The sequence below is a fragment of the Scyliorhinus canicula genome, chromosome 17 (genome assembly GCF_902713615.1).
Source record: "Scyliorhinus canicula chromosome 17, sScyCan1.1, whole genome shotgun sequence".
NCBI lineage: Eukaryota > Metazoa > Chordata > Chondrichthyes > Carcharhiniformes > Scyliorhinidae > Scyliorhinus > Scyliorhinus canicula.
This window is the reverse complement of record NC_052162.1, coordinates 55,271,413-55,299,145: the sequence shown is the minus strand read 5'-3', so window position 1 is coordinate 55,299,145 and position 27,733 is coordinate 55,271,413. Positions and strand designations below refer to the sequence as shown.

Here is a 27,733-nt window from a genome sequence, read left to right as displayed (position 1 = left end):
GTGACTCCAGACCCACAGCAATGTGGTTGAATCTTAACTTCCCTTTGAAATGGCCTAGCAAGCAACTCAGTTTGAGGTTAATTAGGGATGGGCAACAAATGCTGGCAACGATTCCTACAGCCCTTGAAATTTCTTTTAAAAAATGTCGAATAAGGCAAAAGTGAAGGACCAGCCACTCTACCGAAATATCCTAGTCAGAATGAGATCCTACTTCCTTCTTAGGAGAGAAGGTGATATCTTCTATCACTCTGGAAACTATGAGTTGATTGCTCCTATCTAAATATGGGAGAAAGGACTTCCAGCTCAGTACACGGCTTGTCCCAAGCTCGGCTTTCCCAGATTGGAAACGTTGAACAATTAATATTTAGATTTCAACTTCTGCTCTTCATGGATCTTAAAAGCACTGGTCAGTTTGCCCAGCAACGGTTTACATCTAGCCTTCTATACCAGAAGAGTTTTGTGCCCAAGTGATTCCTGGCCCAGGGGACTGGAGAATCATGGAGGGCTGGAGAGTAGTGTGCTTGGCCCGCTAAATGGATTCATTTATATCCTCCCGCTGGCATGCGCGGTCATGATCTTGGATCCGGGGGGGGGGGAGGGTTTGTACCTCACGTTCAGTTTGGTGCTGATCCCGATTTTCCTCCGATGCCCGATTCGGCGTCCCATTTGGAAACGCACTTTTTGGACGTTGCGGGACAGATAATCCAGTCCATTATCTTCCAAGCAAGGTCCCTGTTGATATGTTCAGCTTTTTTACAGCTTCACCTTTTAAGGGGAAATGCATCTTCTGCTGCACTTCACTGTTCACAAATGCTGAGTTGTACCCAACCATTTATTCCCATGAATGCTGTTAATGATGGCATTGTTTAACCGCAGGTGAATTGTCACCATTAATCAGCGTGCTTCTAATTTAGCTGATACAATTTTTTCCACTATTAAAATGTTTGCTTGTCTCCTTGGGTTGAGACCAATTGATGGACAGCCACATGGGAATTTCTAAGCTGTATGATGCATTACTAGTGGTTCACTTAGTATGGTTCACTTAGTAGCACATTTGACTCTGAAGATTACCAGGACTTCAGCACATAATTTAGACTGACAGTCCAGTGCTGCATTGTTGGAAGTGCTATCCTTTGGCTGCGATGTTTAAACCAAGGACACGTTTGAATGACCTGCTAACTGAAGCAAGCATTAAAGATTCATAGCATAAATTGAAGAGGGAGTTTCCCCTGGTTTGCATTCTTCATTAACTTCGCCAAAATAAAGATTTATTGATCTTTTGCCTCGTTGCTTGTGCAACATAAATGACACTATTGTCTACATTGAAGTAATTGCACTTCAAAAATAATTCATTTGACATATAAAGCACTTTAAGATGCCCTGAGGACATGAAAGATGTTAGATAAATGTGAACATGTTCTTTTAGCATTGTTATTCCTCTCTCCCTAACTACTTGTTTTGGGCTGAACCAGACAGGATTAAGGCAGTCTTTGCAGCCCTGCTCAGTCCAAAGCCGCTTTCCCTGTTTTACTGCCCAAAGCATGATTCTGTTACCTCTGAATTCAACTGCTTTCCTTATTGGTATCCCAAACTGCACTCTTAAGAACTGTGAGCCAATAGTTCCTGTGACTGACTGATTATTTGATCATTTTCTATAGGGTTATGTAGGATCCGTATACAAGGGGACCAAATGAACTACCTCTTTGAGTTGCCAGATGATGAGTACTGCCTCAGCTTCCTCACTGAAGTGAAAAAGGTTCAACAAGGTAGACAAACCACTTGAGATGTAATATCGGGAGATGTGAACTCCTTTGGAGCAAATATAAGGGGCACGATCTAACCAAATTGCAACAGAGTCCTGTGATGAGCGGGTTTAGCCGGGTGTTTCCCAGTTATCTATCGAGACTTTATTGCAATTCAGGACCCTCAGCGGGCAACGCCACGCCGGACCTCCTCAGTGCAGGAAGATTGGGTGCCATTTTTAAATAGTGTTTGGCTCTTACAATTCCCCCCCCCTCCCCTCCGATGCGACCCCCGAACCATCTACTCACCTATAAAGGGTCCTTGCATGCCCCTCCCCACACATCACCTCAAATGGGCAGGACACCCCGGGGCCAGTCCCCGGCGCGGGAAAAATCCAGGTGGCACCAGCAGTGCCAGGGTGCCACCCTGCCATAGGGCAACCACCTTGGGGTCTCTGATCCCCTGGGAGACCCCCCTCCCCCCAAAGTTTCATTCATTTGGTCCCCGTTTGTGGGCTCCGCACTGAATGGCGCTCATCCGAGATCTCCGAGGCGAAAGAGTTAGATGCCAGGGCCTCGGTAGATCAGGCGAGCGCATAGCTTTCTCACACTAATATGCAGTTTTGCCAGATAGTGGTCCCGCCCACAATGGGCAGGATTCAGATCACGACGTCTGAAAAGATTCTGTTCGGTCTCGCAAGGCGCGGTGAGCTGTGTAGTTCCCGGAAGAGGGATCTCATGGCATCTCCCGGCCACATCACCCGCCATTCGGGCACAACACCGCCGTTCTACATCCAGTGCTGCATTGTTGGAAGTGCTATCCTTTGGCTGCGATGTTTAAACCAAGAACACGTTTGAATGATCTGCTGACTGAAGCAAGCGTTAAAGATTCATAGCATAAATTGAAGAGGGAGTTTTCCCTGGTTTGCATTCTTCATTAACTTCGGCATGTAGATTGCCCCCATAACCTGATTTATTCTCCACACAGTGAACTGACTTGAAAAATACTTCAGATGAGCTATCCTAACATATTTGCCCAAGCAGACATTAAAATATCCCTAAGTTGTGAGTGGTGCAAAATTAAATTGCCCTGTTTTGTTTTGTAGGTAGCATATACTGCCAGAATGGATGCACATGGGCTTCCTGCGCAAAGTCTATAACTCATAACACCCTGGCATTTTATACCTTAATTGTGTCCAGATACTTTTAAAAACATGGACGTTTATGGTTCAATTAAACAAAGTTAACCTGTACTTTGTTATTGTTACCTTACTGTTTGTAAACATGCTATCTACATTACTCTACTCTAGGTGTCTCAAGTTGATTTTGCCATCTGTGGATTGCTTTTAATTTCAGCGTTTCTGTGCTGTAATCAGGTTGATAGAGCTCATCCTGAGACATTCCTTATGTAATATATTTGGGGAGGCAGGTGCACTGTTGAAGCTGGAATTAGTAATTTCAATTGATGGTGTGGCACGAAGCATTTCATAACAATGGTTAAAAAGAAATTGATTTAATATACTGTAAAAGAATAGACATATTTATTCTTTGAAAGTCAACATAACTTTATTCAGTTTATGAAATCCATTAATTAAAATTTGCCTTTTTCATTTTAATTAAGGTGGTATTACTAATGTTGAAGAGATTATTCAAAAATTTGTCTGTGGGTTCAGTTCGATTTCACAAACCGGTTTTTAAATTTTTATGGAACGATTTTTGTGAAGAATTCAATAGATAACTAGAATATCGCAGCTTTGTTCTGTACTAGTTATACCACTAGCTATTGCCAAAGTCATGGTTAGAAACGAGGCAAATAGAGGCATAGGATAGCAGCATAAAGTGCAAAAGCAAGGATGTTATGATAAACCTTTTATAAGACACTGATTTGGCCTCAGGTATATTGTGTATAATTATAGAGGGTGCAGAACATATTTGCAAGAATGATTGCAGGGATAGGATAAAGGACTTCAGTTATGTGGCTAGATTGAAGAAGCTAGAGAAGAGAGGAGACTTGATAGAGTTGTTAAAAAGAAAGAGGGGCCTAGACAAAAAGAAACTGTTCCCTTTGGCAGAGTATAAATGGCAAAAGAACTAATGGTGGGAGGAGGAAAATATTTTTTATGCAGCAAGTGATTGGAATCTAGAATGCACTGCCTGACACTTTGGTGGGAGGCAGATTCAATTGTAACTTTCAACTGAAGTGAGAAGATTTGCAAGGCTGCAGGGAAAGGGTAGTAGAGTGGGAACAGCTGATTTGTTTGTTCTAAAAATCCAACATGGATTTGAAGGGCTGAATGGCCTCCTTCTGTGCTATAACCATTCCGTTTCTAAGTGCATAATTTGAGTTTTGTGAAACTGTTTAGATTTCTTCTGGTACATGTTTTTCCACGGCTGAATCTTGACCATCACATAAGCTATCGATACAACTTAGAATTTATGTGTAATTTTTGTAAAATCAGCTGATGATAAATGGTTAAACAGCCTACCAACTGCACATTAAACGAAAGAAAAGTCTATTTTTAAGTCAAATCTTGCTCTCTTGTCAAGAAATCGCTGAAGGAGATTTCTTAAGTTGTTTGAAGAAATCATATGACTTTTTTTTCTCCCCCATTCAACAAGCCTTAACTAAAAGCATTGTGGCCGAGAAAGTGATAAAGGATCCATTTGGAATGGAATCAGCAAGTTGGCCCCAAGTATTAGACCCATTGCATGGCAAACCAAGTGGAGCAGTTAATTCAGGTAAGTGGTTCAAGCTATTACTTGGCAAACAAATGCTTTGGAAATAAAATGGCAAACATTGGGCACACACCAAGCAGTTGCCTGAACCTGCTTACTCAGAACAGCTGTAAAATATTTAAGTAGCTTATTTTGTTGTTGCCGAGCTGTGAAATGGAGCAAGAAATCTTGACATTAACTGACCCAAATGTTGATTTTTTTAAAAGAGAGATGATAAGAGAGAACTATTTAATGTTCTAATAAAATTAGAAACATTGTAAACATTATTAACATTGTAAACATTAGAATATATCTTCTTTTGTATTTAAAAATCAGGTCCATTTAATCTAAATTTTAACTATCTAAGCAAATGGATTTTGAGTGAGCTAAAATCTTGCTCCGTGTTTCTCATCCTGGCCCATATCAATCCATTACATTGATTCAGTGAGGTTTTATAGTAAAGATACATTGTGTCCCATTAACTCAGAATATAAATTCCTCGAATTGCCATCTTTGGTGGGAAACCGCTACACCTGTGAACAATTCCAGTCAGGTTACTGGGCATGGTCTGCCTCAAAAGGAATGCATCAGATCAGTCATATTGAACCAGTTCATCACATTTCCAACTTTTTACTTGTATGTCGTATGAAGCTTTGTAAATAATGTATAAAATATGCAAGTGAATAGAGTATGAAGCATTTTCAGCTTCAAGATTTAGAAAGAGTTGCACAGTGTAGAACAGTGTTACACAAATCATCACATTTGTGCTTCTTTATCTTGAAGTTTTAAATATATATATATATTTTACATGACGATAGAATTCTTAAAACAATTAGCTTTTTTTTAGATAAGTTCAAGCGTATTGAATGTCACAGTGTCATTGTGCTGGGTTCTGAACTAATACAGTGACCTGATTGAGTCTGCTATCATATTTTCAAGGACTCGGGCCTCCTCCTGATGCAAATCACTACCTTGAACCATGCTAAATGTTACAGCTAAATGTTTGCTTTGGGCGGAGTTTAGATCCATATCATTAGAAGTAGGTTTTAGACGGGTTCAAATTGAAATATCCTGTTTGCATGTAGTTTTACAAGGTCAGCATAATACCTATGCATTTTTGTGGATGTACATGGAGTATGCTTGTGGCAAGAGAAGAAAAAAATGCATTTGGGTGAAATTCTACTGGTTGGATATAGTCAAATGAAAGTGCCTGAATCATTTAACAAATTCTGCTAATGTTTGCCAAAGAAAGACTTGCGTTAATCTATGCCTTTCATGACTTCCAACATGCATTACGGTCAGTTAAGAACTTTTGAAGTGTAGTCAATGTTATAATGTAGGAAATGTGACATACAATTGGCACACAGCAAGGTTCCAAACAGCAATGTGATAATGATCAGATAATCTGTTTGTGTGATGTTAATTGAGGGACATGTATTGGCCAGGACACTTGGAAGTGCGAGGTGTGGGTTGGGGGGGATAAAGCACCTGCTCCTCTTCGGGTTAATGCCATGTGATCTTTCACATCCTGAGGCAGACTGAGCCTCAATTCAACACAGAATTGAAAGACAGTATGTTAGAGAGTATTCAGTGTTAGAGAGTGCAGCAGTCCCTCAATACTGCACAGGCATATCAGACTTTGTGCTCCAGTCATGGAATGGGCCCACAACCTTCTGACTCATTAGTGAGAGCGCTACCAACTAAACCGAAGCTGGTAATCCCAATGTGAAGAGGACTCAGAAGTTATAGACAAAAATTAAAGGAAGCTCAAAAACCTACTCTTGAGTGTCGACATGGGATGACGCAACTCAGCACCTTACTTATCACTACCCCTCCAACTAGTCTTGACGGTTGGAATGAAAGTGGTGTCGTGTGAAGTGGTTGTAAAGTAGCAATTTGTCTTTTCCATTTCATGTCACTGTCTCCATATGTCAGCAATGCAGCTTTCCCAGAAATATTTGAAGGCTGCAACAGGAATTGTAATGAATCTACTAGCAGAGATAGCATTGTATTTAGATTTACTGTGAAACAGCGTTTATGGCTTACTTCCTTTTACATTAGAGGGTATTTTAACCTCCCCACTCTCTCCCCCCCCCCCCCCCCCCCCCCACCCCCCCCCCCCACCCCAAACCTGCAGGGGGGGAATAAATCAATAACCCTGTGATTGGTACGCCCCCACCCAGTATATGGTCTCTTGTTTTGTTCTGAGTCCTTCTGTAATGCCCCCACTGTCTCTGATAGCTGGAGACATCAACTGCAGACATTCCTGACCTGCAGCTGACCAGCCTCTCAATCTGACCTGCTGCCAGGTGGAAAATAGAGCAACACAAATACTAACGTGGTCCTGCTGCGAATATGACAGGGCCTCCGGGTTTCCTGACTCATACTGCTTCAAGACTCTTGTGTTTGATAGTTAAATCTGCCAGGTTCTTGCAATTCTAGATGGATTATGAAGTTTATAAAAATCTTTCGTGTTAGTTACTTAGCAGTTTTCTTCTCTGTTAGAGTTTAGGTTTGATGATGATTTCACTGATATTTTAAATCTGGAGAAGAAGAATCAACAGAATCAAACCGGAAGCAGTTTTGCATCTGTAGCAGTGCCCTCTCGTATAGAGTGAGTAACAAATGTAACTATCATGTGCCATTAGCTGGGACCACATTTGGGCTACTAAAATTAACTTTGATACCCACAGTTAAGTTTGGGGAACGCAAATTAGCAGGATTCATCACGTTCAGATTCAAGTGTGAGTCTTTCGTGCTATATGGAGTAGAAAAATCAAACTGGATTTTTTCCATTCCTCGTTAATAGGAACACAGATAGTTCTCTTGGCCCCTCGAGCCTGCTTCACCATTCAACGACCATGGCTGATCTTCTGCCTCAGCAGCATTTTCCCACATAAGATATCCCTTGAGCAAGACAAGGGTGGTGCCCTTGAACACCAGTCGCTGAACGTAAGCATGCAGGTTCATTAGGTGGTAAAGAAGGCAAATGATATGTTGGCCTTCATAGCAAGAGAATTCAAGTACAGAAGCAGGGATGGCTTCCTGAAGTTATACAGAGCCTTGTTGAGATCACATCTGGAATATTGGGCGGCATTCTCCCCTACCCGGCGTGACGGAGGGTCCCGGAGTAGGGGAGTGGCGCCAACCACTCAGGGGACGTGCCTCCCCAAAGGTGGGGAATTCTCCCCACCTTTGGGGGCCAGCCCCGCGCCGGAGCGGTTGCCACCAGAGGACCGGCGTAAAAATCCGGCGCCACCGGCAGCGGAGCTGGCCGAAAGGCTTTCGCAGGTCCGCGCATGCGCCGGCAGTGACGTCAGCGGCAGCTGGCCGCTGACGTCACTGCCAGCGCATGCGCGATGTGGGGTTCTCTTCCGCTTCCGCCATGGCGGAGGCCGTGGCGGACGCGGAAGAAAATAGTGCAGCCAGGGCACTGGCCCGGAGTCTGAGCGGGGGGCCCCGATCGCGGGCCAGGCCACCGTGGGGGCACCCCCCGGGGTTCGATCGCCCCCCCAGGACCCCGGGGGGCCTGCTCGCGCCGCTGAGCCCGCCGTTCCAGAGGTGGTTTAAACCTCGGCGGCGGGAGAGGCCTCCCAGCGGCGGGACTTCGGCCCATCCGGGCCGGAGAATCACCGCAGGGGCCTCTCAGATCGGAGTGGCGAGATTCCCGCCACCGCCACTTCCCGGATGGCGGAGAATCTCTGCCACGGCTGGGGTGGGATTTTTGGCGCCCCCAGGCGATTCTCCGACCCTGCTGGGGGTCGGAGAATTTCGCCCATTATGTGCAGTTTTGATCTCCTTATCTGAGGAAGGATGTTATTGCTGTGAATGAAGTGCAGTAAAGGTTGACGAGACTAAATTCTGGGATGGCAGCAGCGCCGGCCCTAGGGTTGCTGGCGCCCCGGGCAAGCTGAACTTCGGCGCCCTGGGGGGCGGGGCCAAGGGGGGGCGGGGCTGGGGGCGGACCCGAGGGGGGGCGGACCCGAGGGGGGGGCGGGGGCGGACCCGGCGGGGGGGGGGGGCGGACCCGAGGGGGGGGCGGGGGGGGCAGGGGGGGCGGACCGCGGGGGGGCGGACAGAGGGGGGGCCAGCCCAGGGGGAGGGCGGCCCTGGGGGAGGGCGGCCACCGCGCATGCGCTGGTTAGCACCGGCCCAACTGCGCATGCGCGGGACCCGAGTATGGCGCCCCCAAGCACATGGCGCCCCGGGCGACTGCCCGAGTTGCCGGTGCCTTGAGCCGGCCCTGGATGGCAGGACTGAAGTATGGCTCCGTTAGGATTTTATTTGCTGGAGTTTAGAAGAATGAGGGGGATCTCAAAGAAACCTATAAAATTCTGACACGGTTGATGCAGGAAAGATGTTCCTGACGGCAGTAGAGTCCAGAATCAGAGGTCACAGTCTGAGGATACAGGGTAAACCATTTAAGACTCGGATAAGGAGAAATGTCTTCACCCAGAGAGTGGTTAGCCTGTGGAATTCGCTACCACAGAAAATAGTTGAGTCCAAAACACTGTGGGCGGGATTCTCTGGTCTCTGACATCATAATCTCGTTCGGTGATCGGCCGGAGAATCGTTGGCTCCGAAATAGGGGACCGAGCTGCTTTTGCAATGCTCTGCCCCCTCCAAAATGGCGCACTCTAGGGGTACGCTGCACGCCGTCGGGACGGTCTCAGGAAGTTACCTGAGGCCCAGCCTCTGATGCTCCACCCACGATGGGCCAAGTTCCCGACAGCGTCAGTCGCGTTATCCTTTATTTTCGGGAACTCAGCATGGCGGCTGCAGATTAAGTCCAACACCGCCACCGTATGGGGGAGCCGGTCTGCGGGCAGGGGGGGGTTTTGGCGGGGGCTGGGTCACTGGTGGGGGGTGGTCCGTGGGGCGGCGAGCTTGGCCAAAGCGGGGACACTATTTGTCAGGCCGGGTCTGTGCGCGGCTGGCGCCATGTTGCACGACGTGGCCACTGCAGGCCATGCGTAGCCACGGACCTGGCAATTCTCTGGCCGTATCCTCAGCTAGAGCTGGGTGCTCTATGCTGCGTGCCTGCAAGCACCCCACCAAACGGAGGGAGAATTCAGAATGTCCAAATTACTTAACAGCACGTCTTTCAGGACTTGTGGTAGGAAACCGGAGCACCCAGAGGAAACCCGCAGATACAGGGAGAACGTGCAGACTCCATATAGACAGTGACTCAGGCTGGGAATCGAACCTGTGACTCTGGCACTGTGCTACCATGCCGACCGGGAAAAAAGAATCACAGGAAAGGTTGGGGGGGGGGGGGTATAAGCAGGGACAGAGTTGGATATCAGCCATGATAATAATGAATGGCAGAGAAGGCTCAATTGGCCGAATGGCCTACTCCTATTTTCTATGTTTCTATTAAATCTATCAATCTCTGATTCATTTCTTCTCAAATGTTCACTTCTAGTTCCACTACCACTTTTTGCCTCAGTGGGTGTTATTAATGTGTGGGCTGTTACTATGAATTTTTCTACTCCTATAAATAAAGGACACCATGGCAAATTCTAGCACGTTCTCTGTCATCTGGAGAGCAATAATCAAACCTGGAGTTACTTTATTTTGCATTCTGAATCACTGTTTGACTGCGCAGTGCCAATTATGCCACTCCTTAAAAGCAGTTAGCTATCTTCATGGTTTTCTTCAATTTGCGTGTTTTATTTTTTAAGCATGGTGCTCTTAACCTAATCCACAAAAATGTTTTTTCGTATGTCGGTAAAACCTGAAGGTACCTACCACTGAGTAAACTAATCGTTTACGGCTATGATTTCAAATCTCAAACAGAGTGACAACATGAATTCCATTATTGTCTTTGTCATTGACCTGCAGAATACAAGTTCATACTAGTTGTTAGTCACATATCAAGGTCTTATAGTAGTTTATATTCCTCTCTTTCTGACTAATTTTCATGCACACTTTAAAGCAGTACTTTGGTAAAGCAGTTCGCTCCTGTGCAGCGTGGCCGGTGAAAATCGGGAGACCCTGCTCCCGGGATCCACCTGGCTCGCAGCACCTCGCGAGATTCAGTGCTCTCTAGAGGACTTTGTTCCCTTTTGGGAAGATCGGTAATTTAATTTTGTGTTTTGCTGTAGACCAACTACTGAAAAGGATGGGTCACGGAATGGGCAGCCAAGAGTATCCAACACAATGCGGAAGTTGTTCGAGCCAAATAATCAATCTGTGGCCAGAGAAGGTCTGATTAAATACTACCTTGCACGCCGTGAAAAAGAGTATGTCAACATTCAGAGCTTCAGGTCAGAATTGTTCTTCCATTTCATTTTATGAAATTCTGAGCTTAATGTTAGGCCAAGGATTCTGGATTAATGGCTCGTTTAATTTAATCTTTCCAACATTTGTTACAGAGAGTATATTTTTGTCTCTTCATTCTAGGCTTGTTTTATTTCAAGAGCTTAAAATTACAGAACAAAAATCCTTTATTTATTATCTTGAGAAGCGATAAATCATGATCATGTCTGAGAAGGATGGGTCACGGAATGGGCTGCAATTGTCTAACGTGTATTCGAATGAGTATCTACAGCCAGACAAGCTACTCAGAAGGACTTGTGGATCTAGATGATTTTCATCTATCTCTTTGATACTATTTTCCTGTTGAGCCATTTTATTCTTACATTTTCACACCTTTGAGAATAGTGTGAAGTAATCAAAAGATTTTCAGGTCATTAACAGTTTTTAACTTTCCTCTGTCAAACAATGATCTGATTTTAAAATAAATGATAGATTCTGCTTCAAAAAGGGTTTGAGACAAGATTCCACATTTTTGCCAACTGTAATCTCTCATCACTGGCATCATTCTAATAAATCTTTCCTGTACCATTTCCCATAATGGATGCTCAACTGCATACAGTGCTGCAACTTCTGAATTAACAAATACAAAGCTAAAATACTGCAGTTGTGGGCAATTTGAAATAAGAGGAAAAATGCTGGAAATATGCAACAGGTCAGGCAACACCTGTGGAGAGAGAAATAAGTTTAGTGTTTCATGTTGATAACCTTTCATCAGAACATGAAAAGGCTAGAAATGTTTTAATCAAGTGATGGGTCGAGGATGGAAAGGAGAACAAAATGAAGATCTGATAGAGTGGAAGATAAAATAGATTAAATTACAAAAGAGTTGGTGCAAAGTCAAAGGGACAATTTAAAAAAACAAAAGATGTGTCATGGGGAGGAGTGAATGGCAGAATGATGAACAAGCTGCTGACCATAAGTAAAAACAAGAGAAAATTGAGAATTAAACCAAAACCAGCCAAGAAAAGGAAACAAAGTTGGGGCAAAGGTTATTCTCTGAATTTGAAAACTTAAGTCCGGAAGGCTGTAAAACGTCAAACCGAAAGATGAGGTGTTGTTCCTCAAGCTTCTGTTGAGCTTCATTATAATAGTGCAGGGTTCGGAGGGCAGAGAAGTCAGCTTGAGAACAAGGTGGCAAATTAAAATGACCGGAAACATGGGGTTACATTTGCTGACTGAACGGGGATCCGCAAAGCTGTCACCAATCTGCATTTGGTCTTCCAATTGGAGCACAGACGACATTGTGAGCAGCAAACACGGAATTCTAAATTGGAAAAAGTGCAGGGAGGAGGAGTATTTAGAGGCTTGGACAATGATAAGGCCAGGTCTTATATATCCTGTGCTTGCATGGAAAGGTTATGTGGGAAAGGGAGGTGATTGAGGAGTGTACAGTGATTCACAGAGAAAATTGTCCCTTCAGAATATTGAAGTGGAGGAGAGAGAAAGATATTTTTGATGGTGGCATCATGCTGGAGCAGGTGATAAAGACTGGATTGTCGGTCAAATCTCAAGGTTGGTCAGATGGGAGGTGAAGTAGAGGGAAACCATATAATGATTCTGGGAAAGAAGAGAAGGGATGAAAACAGAAGTGGGGGAAATGGGCAGACATGGTCAAGGGCCCTGGTGATGATAGCTTCCTTAATTAAGGGAAAGGGAAGGCTCATCTGAAGCACTGGTATGAAAGGTCGCAACTGTTCTAATGATGCAACAGTGACCAAGAAACCGAGAGAAAAATGGAATGGAGTCCTTACATGAAGCAAGGTGTGAGGAAGTGTAGTTGAGGTAGCTGTGGGCATCATATGAACTAACAAGTTCAACATTGTTACCTTGCTTTTATATTCAATGCTCCAGTGCATAAAAGCCTTCATCATTATTTGACTTTTTGGTGGATTTTTATATCTACCCAGTCCCCTTAAAGATTGTGAGGTAAATAAAGCGGACACAGTGGGCATACACCAGAAGTACTATCTTACCAAAGCCACCTCAGTAGCTAATACACATAGCTCCAATAAATGTCTCATTAAGACATTATTGAGTGTTTTGAATCTGCATACCAGCTGTGCCCAAGGCTGATTTAAAATGGCTAATGTAAAAGAAGAGTTTGAGTGCCTAAAGCAGTTTCACGTTTGTATATTTTGCCAGCATATTTAGAATAGAACTGATGTAAGTTTGAAAAAAATCAGATGTTGAATTCCCCTTTGGAAAGGTCATATGTTATGTGACTAGATGAGAATTTTGTGTATGATTCTGTCTCCAGGTTTTTCATTGGCACCTGGAATGTGAACGGACAATCTCCTGATACTAGTTTGGATCCCTGGCTTTGTACTGGCACTCATTCACCTGATGTGTACTGTTTAGGGTAAGTAAATTGGCATAAATAAAGCAAATGTATTGTTTTATTCTTTACAGAATATTGCTGGCTAGGCCAGCATTTACTGCCCATACCAAATTGCCTTAGAGAAGATGATGGTGAGTCTCCTTCTTGAACTGTTGCAGTCCATGTAGTGTAGGTGCACCTATAATGCTATTAGAAAGGGAGTTCCAGTATTTTCACTCAGCAACAGTGAAGGAACGGCAGTATATATCTCATGTCAAGATGATGTGTGGCTTTACCTGTAAATATGTATGTTAATTTTTGCGTGTTTGTTTGTTGTTTTTTTTCTCCTAACAATTTGTAATTTGTTCAATATAAAATATGAAAACTGAATAAAAACATTTATAAAAAAAAAGATGATGTGTGGCTTGAAGGAGAACTTTCAAGTGTTGGTTTTTGAAATATCTGCTGCCTTTGTCCTTCTTGGTGATAGAGTTTGCGGGTTTAAAAGGCCCTGTTGAAGGAGCCTTGGTGAGTTGGTGCAGTGCATTTCATATTATATGATACAAACTGCTGCCAGGAATGAGTGAATGTTTATGTTGCTGGATAGAGGGCCAACCAAGCAAACTGCTCTGTTCTGGATAGTGTGGAGAGTATGCTATTGTACTCCTGACTTGGAGATGGTTGATAGGCTTTGGAAATCAAGAGTTGAGTAGAATTGCCAGCTGCTGACCTACTTTTGTAGCCACAGTATTTACATGGATGGTTAAGTTCACTTTTTGGTCAATGGTAACCTCCAGGATATTGATAGTGGGGGATATAGTAATGGTATTGAATATCATGGGGAGATGGTTACGTTCTCTTTTGTTGGAAATACTTGTTGCCCAACACTTGTGTGGCACAAATGTTATATTTGCCACTTATCAGACAAGACTGAACGTTGTCCTGGTTTTGCTGCATATGGACTGCTTCAATGTCTGAGGAGACGCAAATGTACTGAACATTGTACAAACATCCCTACTTCTGACCTTATAATGGAGCAATGGTCTTTGATGAAGCAACTAAAGATGTTTGGGCCGAGGATATTGCTGCATAAATTCTTCAGAGTAATGTTCTGAGACATTTGCCTCCCAACGACCACAACCATTTTCCTTGGTGCTAGGTAAGACCTCAACCAGTGAAGAGTTCAATATCATGATACCTCGATATCATGAGCAAGTCAGTCTCATTCAGGTCTGGAGTTCAGCTCTTTTTTGCATGTTTGGATCAAGTTTGAATTGAGGTCAGGAGCTGAATGGTCTTGGGGGAACCCAAACTGAGGTGCAATGAGCAGGTTGTTGCTGTGTAGGTGTCATCCGACAGCACAGTTGATTGCACCTTTTCATCGCTTTGCTAAAGATCAAGAGTACACTGATGCTGGGTTGGATTTGTGCTAATTCTTGTGTTCAGCACTGGCAATCGAGCCGCTGGCGATGGCATTGAGAGATTCAGAGAGGTGGAGAGGCTTGGTGCGAGGTGGAGAGGAACATAGGGTGTCGTTGTATGCCGACGACCTGTTACTGTATGTGGCGGACCCGGTGGGAGGGATGCCGGGAGTGATGGAGTTACTAGCCGAGTTTGGGACCTTCTCAGGTTATAAATTAAACTTAGGCAAGAGCGAGGTGTTTGTGGTGCACCCTGGAGACCAGGAGGAAGGAATTGGTAGGCTCCCGCTTAGGAGGGCAGGGGAGAGCTTTAGGTACCTAGGGGTGCAAGTGGCCAGGGACTGGGGGACTCTCCACAAGCATAACTTTACCAGACTGGTAGATCAGATGGAGGAGGAGTTCAGGAGGTGGGACATGCTGCCATTGTCGTTGGCGGGGAGGGTGCAGTCCGTCAAAATGACAGTGCTTCCGAGATTCTTGTTCCTTTTTCAGTGCCTGCCCATATTTTTCCCCAGGGCCTTCTTTAGGAAAGTGACCGGCAGTATTCTGAGCTTTGTGTGGGCACATGGGACTCCGAGAGTGAGGAGGGTGTTCCTGGAGCGAGGAAGGGATAGAGGCGAGCTGGCGCTGCCCAACCTTCTGGGGTACTATTGGGCAGCCAATGTGTCAATGGTGCGTAAATGGGTGATGGAGGGGGGAGGGGCGGCGTGGAAAAGAATGGAGATGGCGTCATGTAGAGGTACGAGCCTGGGTGCCATGGTAATGGCACCGTTGCCGCTCTCCCCCAAGAGGGTTACCACGAGCCCGGTGGTGGCGGCGACCCTAAGAATCTGGGGACAGTGGAGACGGCATCGGGGGGAAACAGGGGGCTTGATGGAGGCTCCACTGGGTGGCAACCATCGGTTCATCCCGGGGAACACGGATGGGGGATTCAGGGGATGGCAAAGGGCGGGCATCAGCAAATTGAGGGACCTGTTTATTGGCGGGAGCTTTGCGGGCCTGGGGGAACTGGAAGATAAATTTGGCCTTCCCCAGGGGAACATGTTCAGATACCTGCAGGTAAAGGCGTTTGCTAGGCGACAGGTAGAGGGATTCCCTTTGCTGCCCTCGCAGGGGACGATGGACAGAGTGCTTTCGGGGGTGTGGGTAGGAGAGGGGAAGGTGTCTGACATCTATAAGGTAATGCAGGAGGTGGAGGAGTCGTCAGTGGAGGAGCTGAAGGCTAAATGGGAGGAGGAACTCGGGGAGCAGATAGAGGACGGGATTTGGGCGGAGGCCTTGGAGAGAGTCAACTCTTCCTCCTCATGTGCGAGGCTTAGTCTCATCCAATTTAAGGTGCTGCACCGGGCCCACATGTCCGGGACTAGGATGAGTAGGTTCTTCGGGGGTGAGGACAGGTGCACCAGATGTTCGGGGAGTCCTGCGAACCACGCCCATATGTTCTGGGCATGCTCAGCACTGGAAGAATTCTGGAAGGGGGTGGCGGGGACGGTGTCGAGGGTGGTTGGATCCAGGGTCAAGCCAGGGTGGGGACTCGCGATTTTTGGGGTTGGGGTGGAGCCGGGAGTGCAGGAGGCGAAAGAGGCCGGGGTCCTGGCCTTTGCGTCCCTAGTAGCCCGTCGAAGGATTCTGCTACAGTGGAAGGATGCGAGGCCCCCAAGCGTGGAGACCTGGATCAGTGACATGGCGGGATTTATAAAATTGGAAAAGGTCAAATTTGCCCTGAGAGGATCAACACAAGGGTTCTATAAACGGTGGCAGCCTTTTCTGGACTTCCTGGCTCAGAGATAGGTAACTGGGTCAATAGCAGCAGCAACCCGGGGGGGGTGCATTATTGTAGTGTTTATTCTGTAACTTTATAGTGTGTTAATTTGTGTTGTTGTTAAAATGCTGGGTTGTTCATGGGGATGGGGCAAATGTATATGATTGTTAATATTATTGTTATTTTCGGTATTTTACTAAGGTGCGTTATTGTTGTATAAAATCAAAATTTCTCAATAAAAATTATTTAAAAAAAAAAATAAAAAAAATTCTTGTGTTCAGGGCATGGTTGCAATTTTCCACATTGTCTGGTAGTTGCCTATATTGTAGCTACATTGGAACAGCTTGTCTGGGAGTGTGGTTCGTTGTGGAGCATATCGCCCCCAAAAGAGCTTCAGTACTATCGCCAGAATATTGTCAGGGCCCATATCCTTTACAGTATCCAATGCCGTTAATTATTTCTTCATATAATATGGAGTGAATCAAATTGGCTGAAGTCCAACATCTGAGATGCTGGGGAACTTCTGAGGTGGTAAAGATGGATTATCCACACAGCACGTCGAGCTGAAGATTGTTGCCAATGCTTTAGCCTTGTCTTTTGCACTGATGTGCTGGGTGCCCCCAATCATTGAGGATGGCGATACTTGTGGAGCCTCCTCCTCAGGTTAGTTATTTAATTGTCCACCACGATTCGCAACTGAATGTGGCAGGACTGCAGAACTTTGATCTGATCTGTTAGCTGTGGAATCACTTAGTTCTGTTTCTTGCGTGCTGTTTTGGCTGTTTGGCACTTAAGTAGCCCTTTGTTGTAGCTTCACCAAGTTGACACCACATATTTTGGTGTACCTGGTATTGCTCCTGGCAAATTGTCCTGCATTCTTCATTGAGCAAGGGTTGACCCCTGGCTCTATGGTATTAGTAGAATGGAGATCATAGAATTATATAATTTACAGTGCACAAGGAGGCAATTCAGCCCATTAAGTCTGCACCGGCCCCTGGAAAGAGCATCCTACTTAAGCCCAGGCCTCCACCCTATCCCCGCAACCCGAGTTAACCTTTTGGATGCTAAGGGGGAATTTAGTATGGCCAATCCACCTAATCTACAGGTTTGTGGACTGTGGGAGGAAACCGGAGCACCCGTAGGAAGCACACGGAGAGACGGGAGAAAGTACAAATTCCACAGTCACCCGAGGTCGGAATTGAACCCGGGTCCCTGGAGATGTGAGGCAGCAGTGCTAGCCACTGTACCACCATGCCGCCCTATATGCTGGGCCGTGAGGTTACAGGTTGTAGTTGAAATCCATTCCGCTGTTGATAATGTCCCACTGCACTGCATGGGTGCCCGGTTATGAGTTGCTCGAACTATTCTAAATCTGTACCATTTGGCACATTGGTGCCACACAACCCCTTAGATGGAATTTAAATGTGAAGACGGGACTTGGTCTGTACAAGGAATGTGCTGTGGTCACTTCTGTCAATACTGTCATAGACAAATGCATCTACAACAGATAGATTGGTAAGGGTGAGGATGAGGTCAAGTAATGTACCAAATTATGACTTATTTACTAGAATTCCTTGTAGTGAATAAATCTAATGGGAATCTTATGAAAAGTAAGCGCGCTAACTTGCAGGAATTATTTTGATTTTTGATGGACTTTACTTGAATATTAACTTCAATCACTGGTTCTTTTACTTGTTTTTAAGCTTTCAGGAGTTGGATCTGAGCACCGAAGCCTTCTTTTACTTTGATTCCAACAAGGAGCAAGAATGGCTGAGTGCTGCAGAAAAGAGTTTGCATCGCCAATCCAAATATTACAAAGTAAGTTATATTGGCTCCAAATTGCAGAAAATTAGTACCTGAATGCTTGAAAGTAAGTCACTGATTAGTTATCAATAAAGATTCAAACTCAAACTTTTTATTTTGAAGGACTAATTTTTAGAACCGTACAGCACATGAAGATTTGCAGTAGGAGCTGGTGTGGGCCACTCAGCTTCTAGAGCCTGCTCTGCCATTCAATAAGATAATGTTCAATCTCATTTTAACCTCAACTTCACATTCCTGCCTACCCCAATGATCTTTCAACCCCTTGCTTATTAAGAATTTATCTACTTCTGCCTTAAAGATATTCACAGACTCTGCCTCAACCACCTTTTGAGGAAGAGAATTGCAAAGTCTGTATAGAACCTTAGTAAGGCCACACTTTGGGTATAGTGTTCAGTTGTGGTCGCCATACTACCAGAAGGATGTGGAGGCTTTAGAGAGGGTGCAGAAGAGATTTACCAGGATGTTGCCTGGTATGGAGAGCATTAGCTATGAGGAGAGGTTGAATAAAGTTGGTTTGTTCTCACTGGAATGACGGAGGTTGAGGGGCGACCTGATAGAGGTCTACAAAATTATGAGGGGCATAGACAGAGTGGATAGTCAGAGACCTTTTCCCAGGGTAGAGGGGTCAATTACTAGGGGGCATAGGTTTAAGGTGCGAGGGGCAAGATTTAGAGGAGATTTACGAGGCAAGTGTTTTTTACACAGAGGGTAGTGGGTGCCTGGAACTCGCTGCCGGAGGAGGTGGTGGAAGCCGGGACGATAGTGACGTTTAAGGGGCATCTTGACAAATACATGAATAGGATGGGAATAGAGGGATACGGACCCCGGAAGTGTAGAAGATTTTAGTTTAGACGGGCAGCATGGTTGGCACAGGCTTGGAGGGCCGAAGGGCCTGTTCCTGTGCTGTACTTTTCTTTGTTCTTTGTCTCACAACACCTGAGAGATTTAAAAATTCCTCCCCTTAAGTGAGCAACCCCTCATTGTGCAACAATGCTCCCTAAGTCTAGATTTTCCCACAAGAGGAAACATCCTCTCTACTTCCACCCTGTCAGGTCCCCTCAGGATCTTGTATGTTCCAATCATGTTGCTTCTTACTTTTTCAAACTCCAGCCTAGCCTGCCCAGCCTTTCCTCATAGGGCATCCTGACCATTAATCTAATAAATCTTCCCTGAACTGCTTCCAGTGCATTTAATTGAAAAACCCTGACTTTCGAGAAGTAGTGAAGCTCATATTTATTATGAATTTTAAAGTCTCAGCAAAATAAATTTTGACTGGGGATTGGGGGGGGTAATAACCTACACACTAAACTGGAAAGAGCAATTGTAAACCACATTTAAAAAATAAGCATTAATACACTGCTCTAAGTCCCAAAACCTTTTGCAGCAAATTAAATCTTTTTGAACAGGTAGGGTTCAAGTTAAATTTCTAAATCGGAGGCTGTATTTAACAATTGCGCACCATCGGTGTAATTTTCCCTTCAAGCACCCTTATTGGATATGAAGAGTTTTCGCTGGTATATTTTTTGTTATGCCAGAATGAATTGGTTATCTTGTAACTGCAAGTTCCACTGTTACTCCTATTGTATATTTTTCTATCACTCATAGATGCTCACAAATGCAAATTGTACCTCTTTGTTTCCCACGTTTTAGATTAAACTCATTCGTTTAGTTGGAATGATGATGATCGTATTTGTAAAAAAGGAACATGAAAAGCACATAAGAGATGTAGAAGCAGAGACAGTAGGGACAGGAATCATGGGAAAGATGGTAAGAGTAAAGTTAATGATATCACTGAAGGATATGCACGTGAACTGTACATTTCCAGCAATTCTTTTACTTTATACTGAAAGATTTTTTGCATTAAAATGTAATACAAAACAATTCACATCATGGGTCCAGAGATCGGAAGTACCCCAAAAGTTGTGATACGAGATCCCTCAGCAGTTCCAATGCAGACACTGAGGAAATTGCCCAGGAGGTTTGAACTTCCGATGAGCAATTCCCATGCTTCCCAGGACCCTCCAAAGAAGTTAGAGAAGGAGACTTTGGAAGGCTCCATCTTATTTACCTGGATAGTTACCCAGGAAATGTTGGACAAAAAAGAAATCTAGCCTAGTGACAGGGTAACTACATAACTGACCATCCAGTACCTCACACTGACCCCGACTCCCCCTCAACCTCCGACTTGCTCCCCTATTCCAACCAGACTTGACTAGCCACAGACCCGACTGCCCCCCCCAATCCAACCCAATTTCCCTACCCCACCCCACCCTTCACCAGCCGCTCCCCAATCCGACTTGACTAGCCCTCACTACCCAACTCCCTCCAACCAGCGGACAAGCCTCCAATCTGACCGACCCACTTTACCCATCTGCCAGCCTGCTCACCTGCCATCCTACCCACGTACCTCAACCACACTATCCCCTTACCCATCCAACTGCTTTAGCCACTTACCTTTTCCACCATAACCATACTCATATCCCATATGCCTTACCCACCCCACCTTAATAGCCACTCACCTTATCCACTTAACCTTCACTCTGCAGCTTTTCAAAGAAGCTTTGTGACATTTAAACTCTACTTACCAGAATATGGCAGCTAGTGCCACAAAAAAGTGTGTGGAGGGAGTTGCTGCACTCAGTTAGAATTCCAAGGAATGTATTTAATATTATTGGAATTAATAAACTATTAATCCAAAGGTATCTAGTGAATTTTGGAAACTCACCTCAACTCCTCGTCAAGGAGTATCTAGGGTTTACTGTCAAGTTAGGCCTAGAAAAGAATGGTTTGCCACACCACGCTACTTCAATTAAGATTGATCTAGTATTTGCATGATGCACTGCCAACCTTCCATTAGGATATGCTCAACTTGTTTAGAATTGTTTTTGTGCTATATGGCTATGAAAATAAACAAAGTCACTATCCCTGTATTAAAATATCACACGGTCTACCTTTGCTATAAAATGTGCAAGTTTCTGCCAGAGTGGGCCAGAATTGCAAAAGACTAATTAACATATGGGTGTCCACCTTTTTCAGGGTAATAAAGGTGGAGTGGCAGTGCGGTTTGTCTTTCACAACACAAGTTTCTGCATAGTGAACTCCCACCTAGCTGCTCATGTGGAGGACTTTGAGAGACGAAATCAAGATTACAAAGATATCTGCGCTCGCATGACTTTCCAAGTATCTCAGCAGAATCAACCTTCTATAAACATTAGTAAACATGAGTGAGTATGGAAAAAGGTTTGAGGAATATCTGCTAATGGGGACAGTATTGAAGAGTTGTGTATTGATGGAAACACAACCTTCATTTTGGGTCAATGTGTGTATGTACATTTTGTGCTCACCAGGGTTAGCAATATTTGCACTGGGTCGTAAGGTACTGTTTCAATTCAAACACTCAAGTTTCTAAGTCTAGCACTTCAGAGTGACAAATAACATGTTCAAGTGCAGTATAATTCTCCCTTTCCTTGGCTCCAGCAATGTGTTGTCATGTTCAATCTCAGCAGAGCATTCTCTCTTACCTCACTGAAACATTCTTTGCACCTGTTTCTCACTTTGGTTGCCAATTCATGCCATGTTTTCTGCTGTAATTCCATGCAGAAACTGGAATGAGACTGACTAAACAAATTCTATATAGATTTCTTCTGAAGTGAATACAAGGGAACTTTTGTCCCTTTAAATGTGAACCCAGACTGCAGAAGTAAAAGGCACTGAAGCATCCAGTTCCCTGGTCTTAATTTTAGGCTGGACAATTGGCCAGGCACTTAAAAAAAAACAGAAAAACAATGCTGTGTTCCAATTTAACATTTCCAGTATAGTTTTTACTTGCGCTTAATGCAACAAGTTGACTACAATATGGAAGCTTGTACTTGTGATGAATTTACTTGGAAATATTTAAGAAAGCATGCCAAGAAATGAAAAATGAACACTCACTATTTGTGTGTGCATTGTAAATTGTAAAGTTTATTCATTGTGTCCTTCAGATTATTTTCTATCCGTGGAAAATACAATGCAGATTTATTTTTCCAAGAAGTAACATATAATGAAGAAATATAAATTTGTAGATAAACCTAATAAACATAATTTCTGTTGTAAAACAACGCACAGTATTTTTGGGCTTTTCCTAACATCTGGTTGGACAAGTCTGTTGAAAGCTATCTGGGTACATAACACAGGAAAACTGTAAAGAAAATAAGTGCAAACATTTGAATCAAAGCACAATTAGTTTAATGTGTAATGGATAATGTGGCTAATGTGAACTGCTACTGCAAACCAAGTAATCCAGGAGTTTTACAGGTAGAGTTAAAAGGCAGAGTTCACTTGCTGTCTATCTGGAAAAGTTGTGCGATGAACGATCTTTCACATATTTACGGCACAGTGCAAGACACGTTCCTATTTGAGCACAGTGCTCCTTTGTGAATGGGGATCATAAACCTACCTCGTGCAGTACAGAGAATTTTTGCATGTAATGTGGTTTCTACACCTTTCAAGATCGGTTGCAGAATTTTAAGACCTTGTGTTATTCATATTTCATGTCTCAGCATTGTTATTTGGCTGGGGGATCTGAATTACAGACTCTGCCTGCCAGATGCCAGCGAAGTGAAGGCATTGATAGAGAAGAGTGATTTCAAGAAACTTTTGGAATACGACCAGGTAAGGAAAGTTAAGTCTCTCTGATTTTATACCACCTTTGTTGAAACCTTAGAGTTGTGAAAATAGTGCCACTAATAATTTCAGTTTAACTCTGAGAACTGCAATTATGAGTAATGTATTTAAACTGTGATAATTTTGCTTGGTACTGCTGACATGTTATGTTGTTATAATTGAGAATACCAAATATTATGTTTTGTGACTAGTTACTAAAATGTCCAGATTTGGTGATTAAACGTGCAACCTGTTTCAACACTTAACCTCTATTAATGGAAACATTTGGAGTATATGTGGAATACTGAAAGAAGAGCAGCAAAATACAAAGGGCGCGATTCTCCGCTGCCCATGACGGGTCGGAGAATAGCGGGAGGGCCTTCCCGACATTTTTCCCGACCTCCCGCTATTCTCCCCCCCCCCCCCCCTCCCACGGCCGCCCCACGACACGAATCGCTGCTCGCCGTTTTTTACGGCGAACAGCGATTCTCCCCTGGCCGATGGACCGAGTTCCCAGACCTTTACGCCCGTTTTCACGAACGCAAACACGTCTGCTCTCACCGTTCGTGAAAACGCCCGCAAAGTGCCGTCCCGGACAACCATGGCACCGATTGGCATGGCATGCGCGGGTTTGACGCATGTGCGCGATGACGTCATCCGCGCATGCGCGGGTTGGAGCCGTCAAACCCGCGCATGCGCGGGTGACGTCACCGTGCGTGTCAGCCGCCGTGACGCTTGGCGCGGGCTTAGCAACGGTCGCTAAGCCCGTGATGCCGTGCTTCACAGGGCCGCACTGCTAGCCCCGCCCAGGGGGGGAGAATCGCGCCCAAAATTTCTGGGGCTGGATTCTCCGATCCTGTGGCTATGTCCACAGGATCCGTCTGGTCTTACGACCAGAAAGTCGGCATTGCCTCCGCACCGATCCACCGTCCGGTGGGGGGGGGTAGCAGCTGTGCAGCATAAAGCCCCCGACTTTATCTGTGGATATAGCCGGGGAATGGCCTGGTCCGTGGCCGCGCATATGCAAGGCGGCGGCCTGCGTTGGCCGCGCCGTACAACAGAAGGAGCTTTTTTGCAATAGCACAATATTTTTTATTCCTTTGTATTATTGAATAATTGCTTATATTTGGAAATTGTGATTTTGCTTCAGAAACAAGTTTACCTTTCAGGTACTTAATGGGAAAAGTAAGTCCTGCTAACAATATAAACTTTACTGCTTTGCAGTTTGGGGAAATCTGGTATTTTGTCTTCACATATAATTCAGTGATTTCTGCATCCTTTAGTTTTTCAGTATTGGAGATGTGTGCCATTTGCATTTTTCACTTTTATTTTGAATTTAATTAGGAGCATTATTTGATTAAAATATGTCGGATTTGCCGTGTTTTGCACAATGTTTATTTTGTAATTTGTGTCTTGATTTTTTTTTTGTACTGTACATTGTCACCTTTTCTATATGCGTAAAATACCTCAATAAAATTGTTTGTTAAAAAAAAATATGTCGGATTGAATTTTCCGCTGGTGGGTTTCTCCGTTCCATTGGTAGCGCACTCCAACCCATTGGTTTCCTGGCGGCGTGGGGTGATTACAATGGGAAATCCCATTTGCCGGCAGCGGGAACAGAGAATCCAGCTGCCGGCGGGGGGTGCGCCATCAAGGAACATGTGGCTGGGCAGGCGGAGAATGCACCCCGTCTAATATTTGATGGTAACAATTTATTTGTTTTTCATTCTTATGTTTTTCAGTTGAATATTCAACGCAAAACTAAGAAAGCTTTTGCAGACTTCAATGAAGGAGAAATTAAATTCAAACCAACTTACAAATATGACACTAAATCAGATCAGTGGGACTCAAGGTAATTAATCTTGATGGATTTGTTTATGAAGTTGTGAATAATGGCATCTCAATCGCAGAGATGCTTTCTAGTTGCCTGTCGTCATTCACAGATTTTATGATGGCATTGGTTAAATATCGTGACCAACCATTTCCCACCCCTGCTACGCCCATTTTAATTTTACAGTTCTAGCTGGGTGTCACCTAATTGCGGCTACCGGTTTCATTTTGGCTTCTTTCTTTACGTTTCAGTCTAAATGATATTCCGCATTCTAGCACTTTACTTCCTTCAATTGGGGCAAAAAAATTGAAAATTCTAAGATAATCAGATGCTGAAAATCTGAAATAAAAATAAGGTTTGTAAATCATCTGTGGAAAGAGAAACAGTTAACAGTTTGAATCGAATGGCCCACCAGTCTCCACATTCAAAAGGTTACCCTCTACCATTTCCACCACCTCCATCATGACACCATCACCATACATACCTTCCCTAGCCTGTCAGCATGGAAGGGACCATTTCCTCTATGACACCCTGGAGATCTCTATAATTCCCAACCTCATCCACTTCCCTTCCCACGGCACCCTCCCATGCAATTACAGGACGAGTAATGCCTGCTCTTTTGTCTCCTCGCTGTTCAAGGACTCAACACTATGTCCAGGTGAAGCAGCGACCTACTTGTACTTTTTTACAATTTAGTATACTGTATTCACTGCTCACAATGCAGTCTCCTCTGCATTGCAGAGACCAATCACTGACTGAGTGATCAGTTTGCAGAACACCTCCACTCTGTCGCAGGCATGATGCCAAATATCCAGCTCCGTGTCATTTTAATCCACCTTCTGAAATCAACATTGAGTTCAACAATTTCTGATCACGAATTCTGTCCCCGAGTTTGATTTATTTTTCATGATTTTTGCTTTCAGACAGAACTGTTCATTATTTTTCCTTCATACTTTGTACAAACGTTTTGTTTCTTTGTCACAACCATTGGCAGTGATTTATCATCTTTGAGAGGAAATAAAGTCAGAGGTGGAAACAGAGTTCTCATAGGGGTATAACTCCTCTTAGAAGTTGAGACAATGTATGCTAAACTTTACCTATGTGCCGTTTTTAACTATCCAATGTTAACGTTGTGTTCCAAGGACATCAATGTTAGTTTTTTACCAAAAGTGCAAAACTCAATCTTGGCTGAGAATGCCAGCAGGAGGGCTATCAGAACTTCCTTTAATTGGGGTATGTTTGTTAGACATCACAGATAAACTGACATTGTTTATTCCTCTCTCCTAGCCTCATGACTCCCTCCCTTCCTCTATCTCAAACCTTGCCCACAAAATCAAAGAAATGTTAAATCTCTTTAAGATGTTGTCAAATCATGTGAACGATGAAATATTTCTGTGTTCAGAAATTACATACACTTTCTATAGGTTTTGATGTTTTGCCTACTGCAAATATTTCCTGTTTATTGTACTAACGTTGTGCCAATGTATCATGCTGACTTTCTCCTTGGCAGTGGCAAGTGCCGTGTTCCAGCATGGTGTGATCGTGTGCTCTGGAGAGGTGAAAGTGTACATCAGGAAAGTTATCGAAGTCACACAGAGCTTCGAACCAGCGATCACAAGCCTGTCAGCTCACTCTTGGATGTTGGGGTATATATTGTTTGTATGTCTTTGTCTCTCCCTCTCTCTCTTTCATGTGCTACTTTTCTACTGTACATAAATATCTTTCCAACCATTGTGCCCAAAACAAAATTGGCCAAATCTGTACTTTATCTCCCGCTGTAGTTCTATAATGTGTCCTTCCAAATCAATTCTTTTAAATTTCATACCACTTTCATCCTCCAGTCTTTTAACTTGATCTCTGCTTCTAGGGTTACGTTAAGATGTCTTTGTTCATACTCTTTTCAATGTTGGTGTTCAGCACATTCATTTAACAATCTGAAATAGTGATTAGAGTAGTAATAGAATTTGTGAGCCCAGGTTGAGACATCAAAGAGCTGATGGGCTAAATTTAAAAAGGGATGCTGAATCCAATTTGGAAGAATGAGACAGAACCTTCAGCACATGCCGATTTTGAATTAACAAGAAGCAATTTGGGGTGGTTTAAGTTCAGTGGGTGAGCACATGCAAAACTTTGTTTCTTTCATATTGGAACAAACTGCCCTTGACTTGGCAAGTTCAAGTTTTTGAACTGTGAAACAACATAGGGTGCAATTTAACGAGAGCATTTCAGAGCCCGGTTTCGGGCCTGTTTAATCGAGTGTTTCTCAGCAGCTGTAGCTCCAAGCAAGACCCCGCTAGTCAACAGCATTTTGCCAGATTGTTTTGCCTCAGCAGGGAACGTCCCGTCGAGGCTGCACTTTTGTCATTTCCTGTACTGACATGCTCAGCTCACCAGCGCAGGAAGACTATCCATGGATCAGGATGCAATTTTTAAAGGCAGCCTTAATCTTTTGACCTCCCTGCCACTCAGCGACCATGATGCACTGCCCAGGTGCCAGGCTGACAGTGTCAAGGTACCCATGTGCCAGCAGGAATGACCCTACCCTGTCCCCAACGGGGTTAGATTCTATGTTGTTGGAGATGGTCATTTCCAGGCTTGTCAATGATCAGCCCAAACCTGAATATTGTCCAAGCCTTTCATTTGTGGGAACAGATAGCTTTGTTATTTGAGGAGTTGCGAATGGAACTGAATACTGCAGTTAAGAGCAAACATCCATACTCCTGGCCTTATGATGGAGAGAAGGTCATTGTTGAAGCAGCTGATGATGGTTGGGCCAGGCACACAGCCTTGAGGAATTCTGCAGTACTCCTGCCAGGCTGGGGTGATTGGCTTCCAGAAACCAAAACTATCTTCCTTTTTGCTCAGTATGACTTTAGCCAGTGATACAATGATACAAAGATAGGTGGGAGAATAAGTTTTGAGCAGGGTGCAAAGTTTGCAATGGGTAAATAAGTTAAAAAGGGGATAGATTAAAAAAGGATAGATAATTTAAGTGAGTGAGCAAGAACGTGGTTGATAATGTTTAATGTAGAGAAATATGAATTTATTCACTTTAGTGGGAAGAACAGTAAATATTATTGCATGATGTTGTTCAGAGGAAATTGGGTGTCCTTGTACAAAACTTTGAATATTGTGCACAATTCCGGTCGCCACACT

At 44.1% G+C, this 27,733-nt stretch overlaps 1 protein-coding gene across 4 annotated transcripts in view; it reads left to right on the top strand.

Moving 5' to 3' along the window:
• The window catches only part of ocrl (OCRL inositol polyphosphate-5-phosphatase), a 120,508-nt gene that overhangs the window by 50,582 nt on the left and 42,193 nt on the right, over positions 1–27,733 (top strand). For all 4 annotated transcript variants that reach the window (XM_038776189.1, XM_038776188.1, XM_038776190.1 and 1 more), the window contains 11 exons: positions 1,659–1,766; positions 4,362–4,481; positions 6,963–7,071; positions 10,565–10,726; positions 13,036–13,137; positions 17,982–18,096; positions 19,753–19,869; positions 21,139–21,326; positions 22,644–22,755; positions 24,489–24,598; positions 26,088–26,223. In XM_038776189.1, the coding sequence (XP_038632117.1) occupies positions 1,659–1,766; positions 4,362–4,481; positions 6,963–7,071; positions 10,565–10,726; positions 13,036–13,137; positions 17,982–18,096; positions 19,753–19,869; positions 21,139–21,326; positions 22,644–22,755; positions 24,489–24,598; positions 26,088–26,223 (1,379 nt within the window). The remainder of the gene's footprint in view (positions 1–1,658; positions 1,767–4,361; positions 4,482–6,962; positions 7,072–10,564; positions 10,727–13,035; positions 13,138–17,981; positions 18,097–19,752; positions 19,870–21,138; positions 21,327–22,643; positions 22,756–24,488; positions 24,599–26,087; positions 26,224–27,733) is intronic.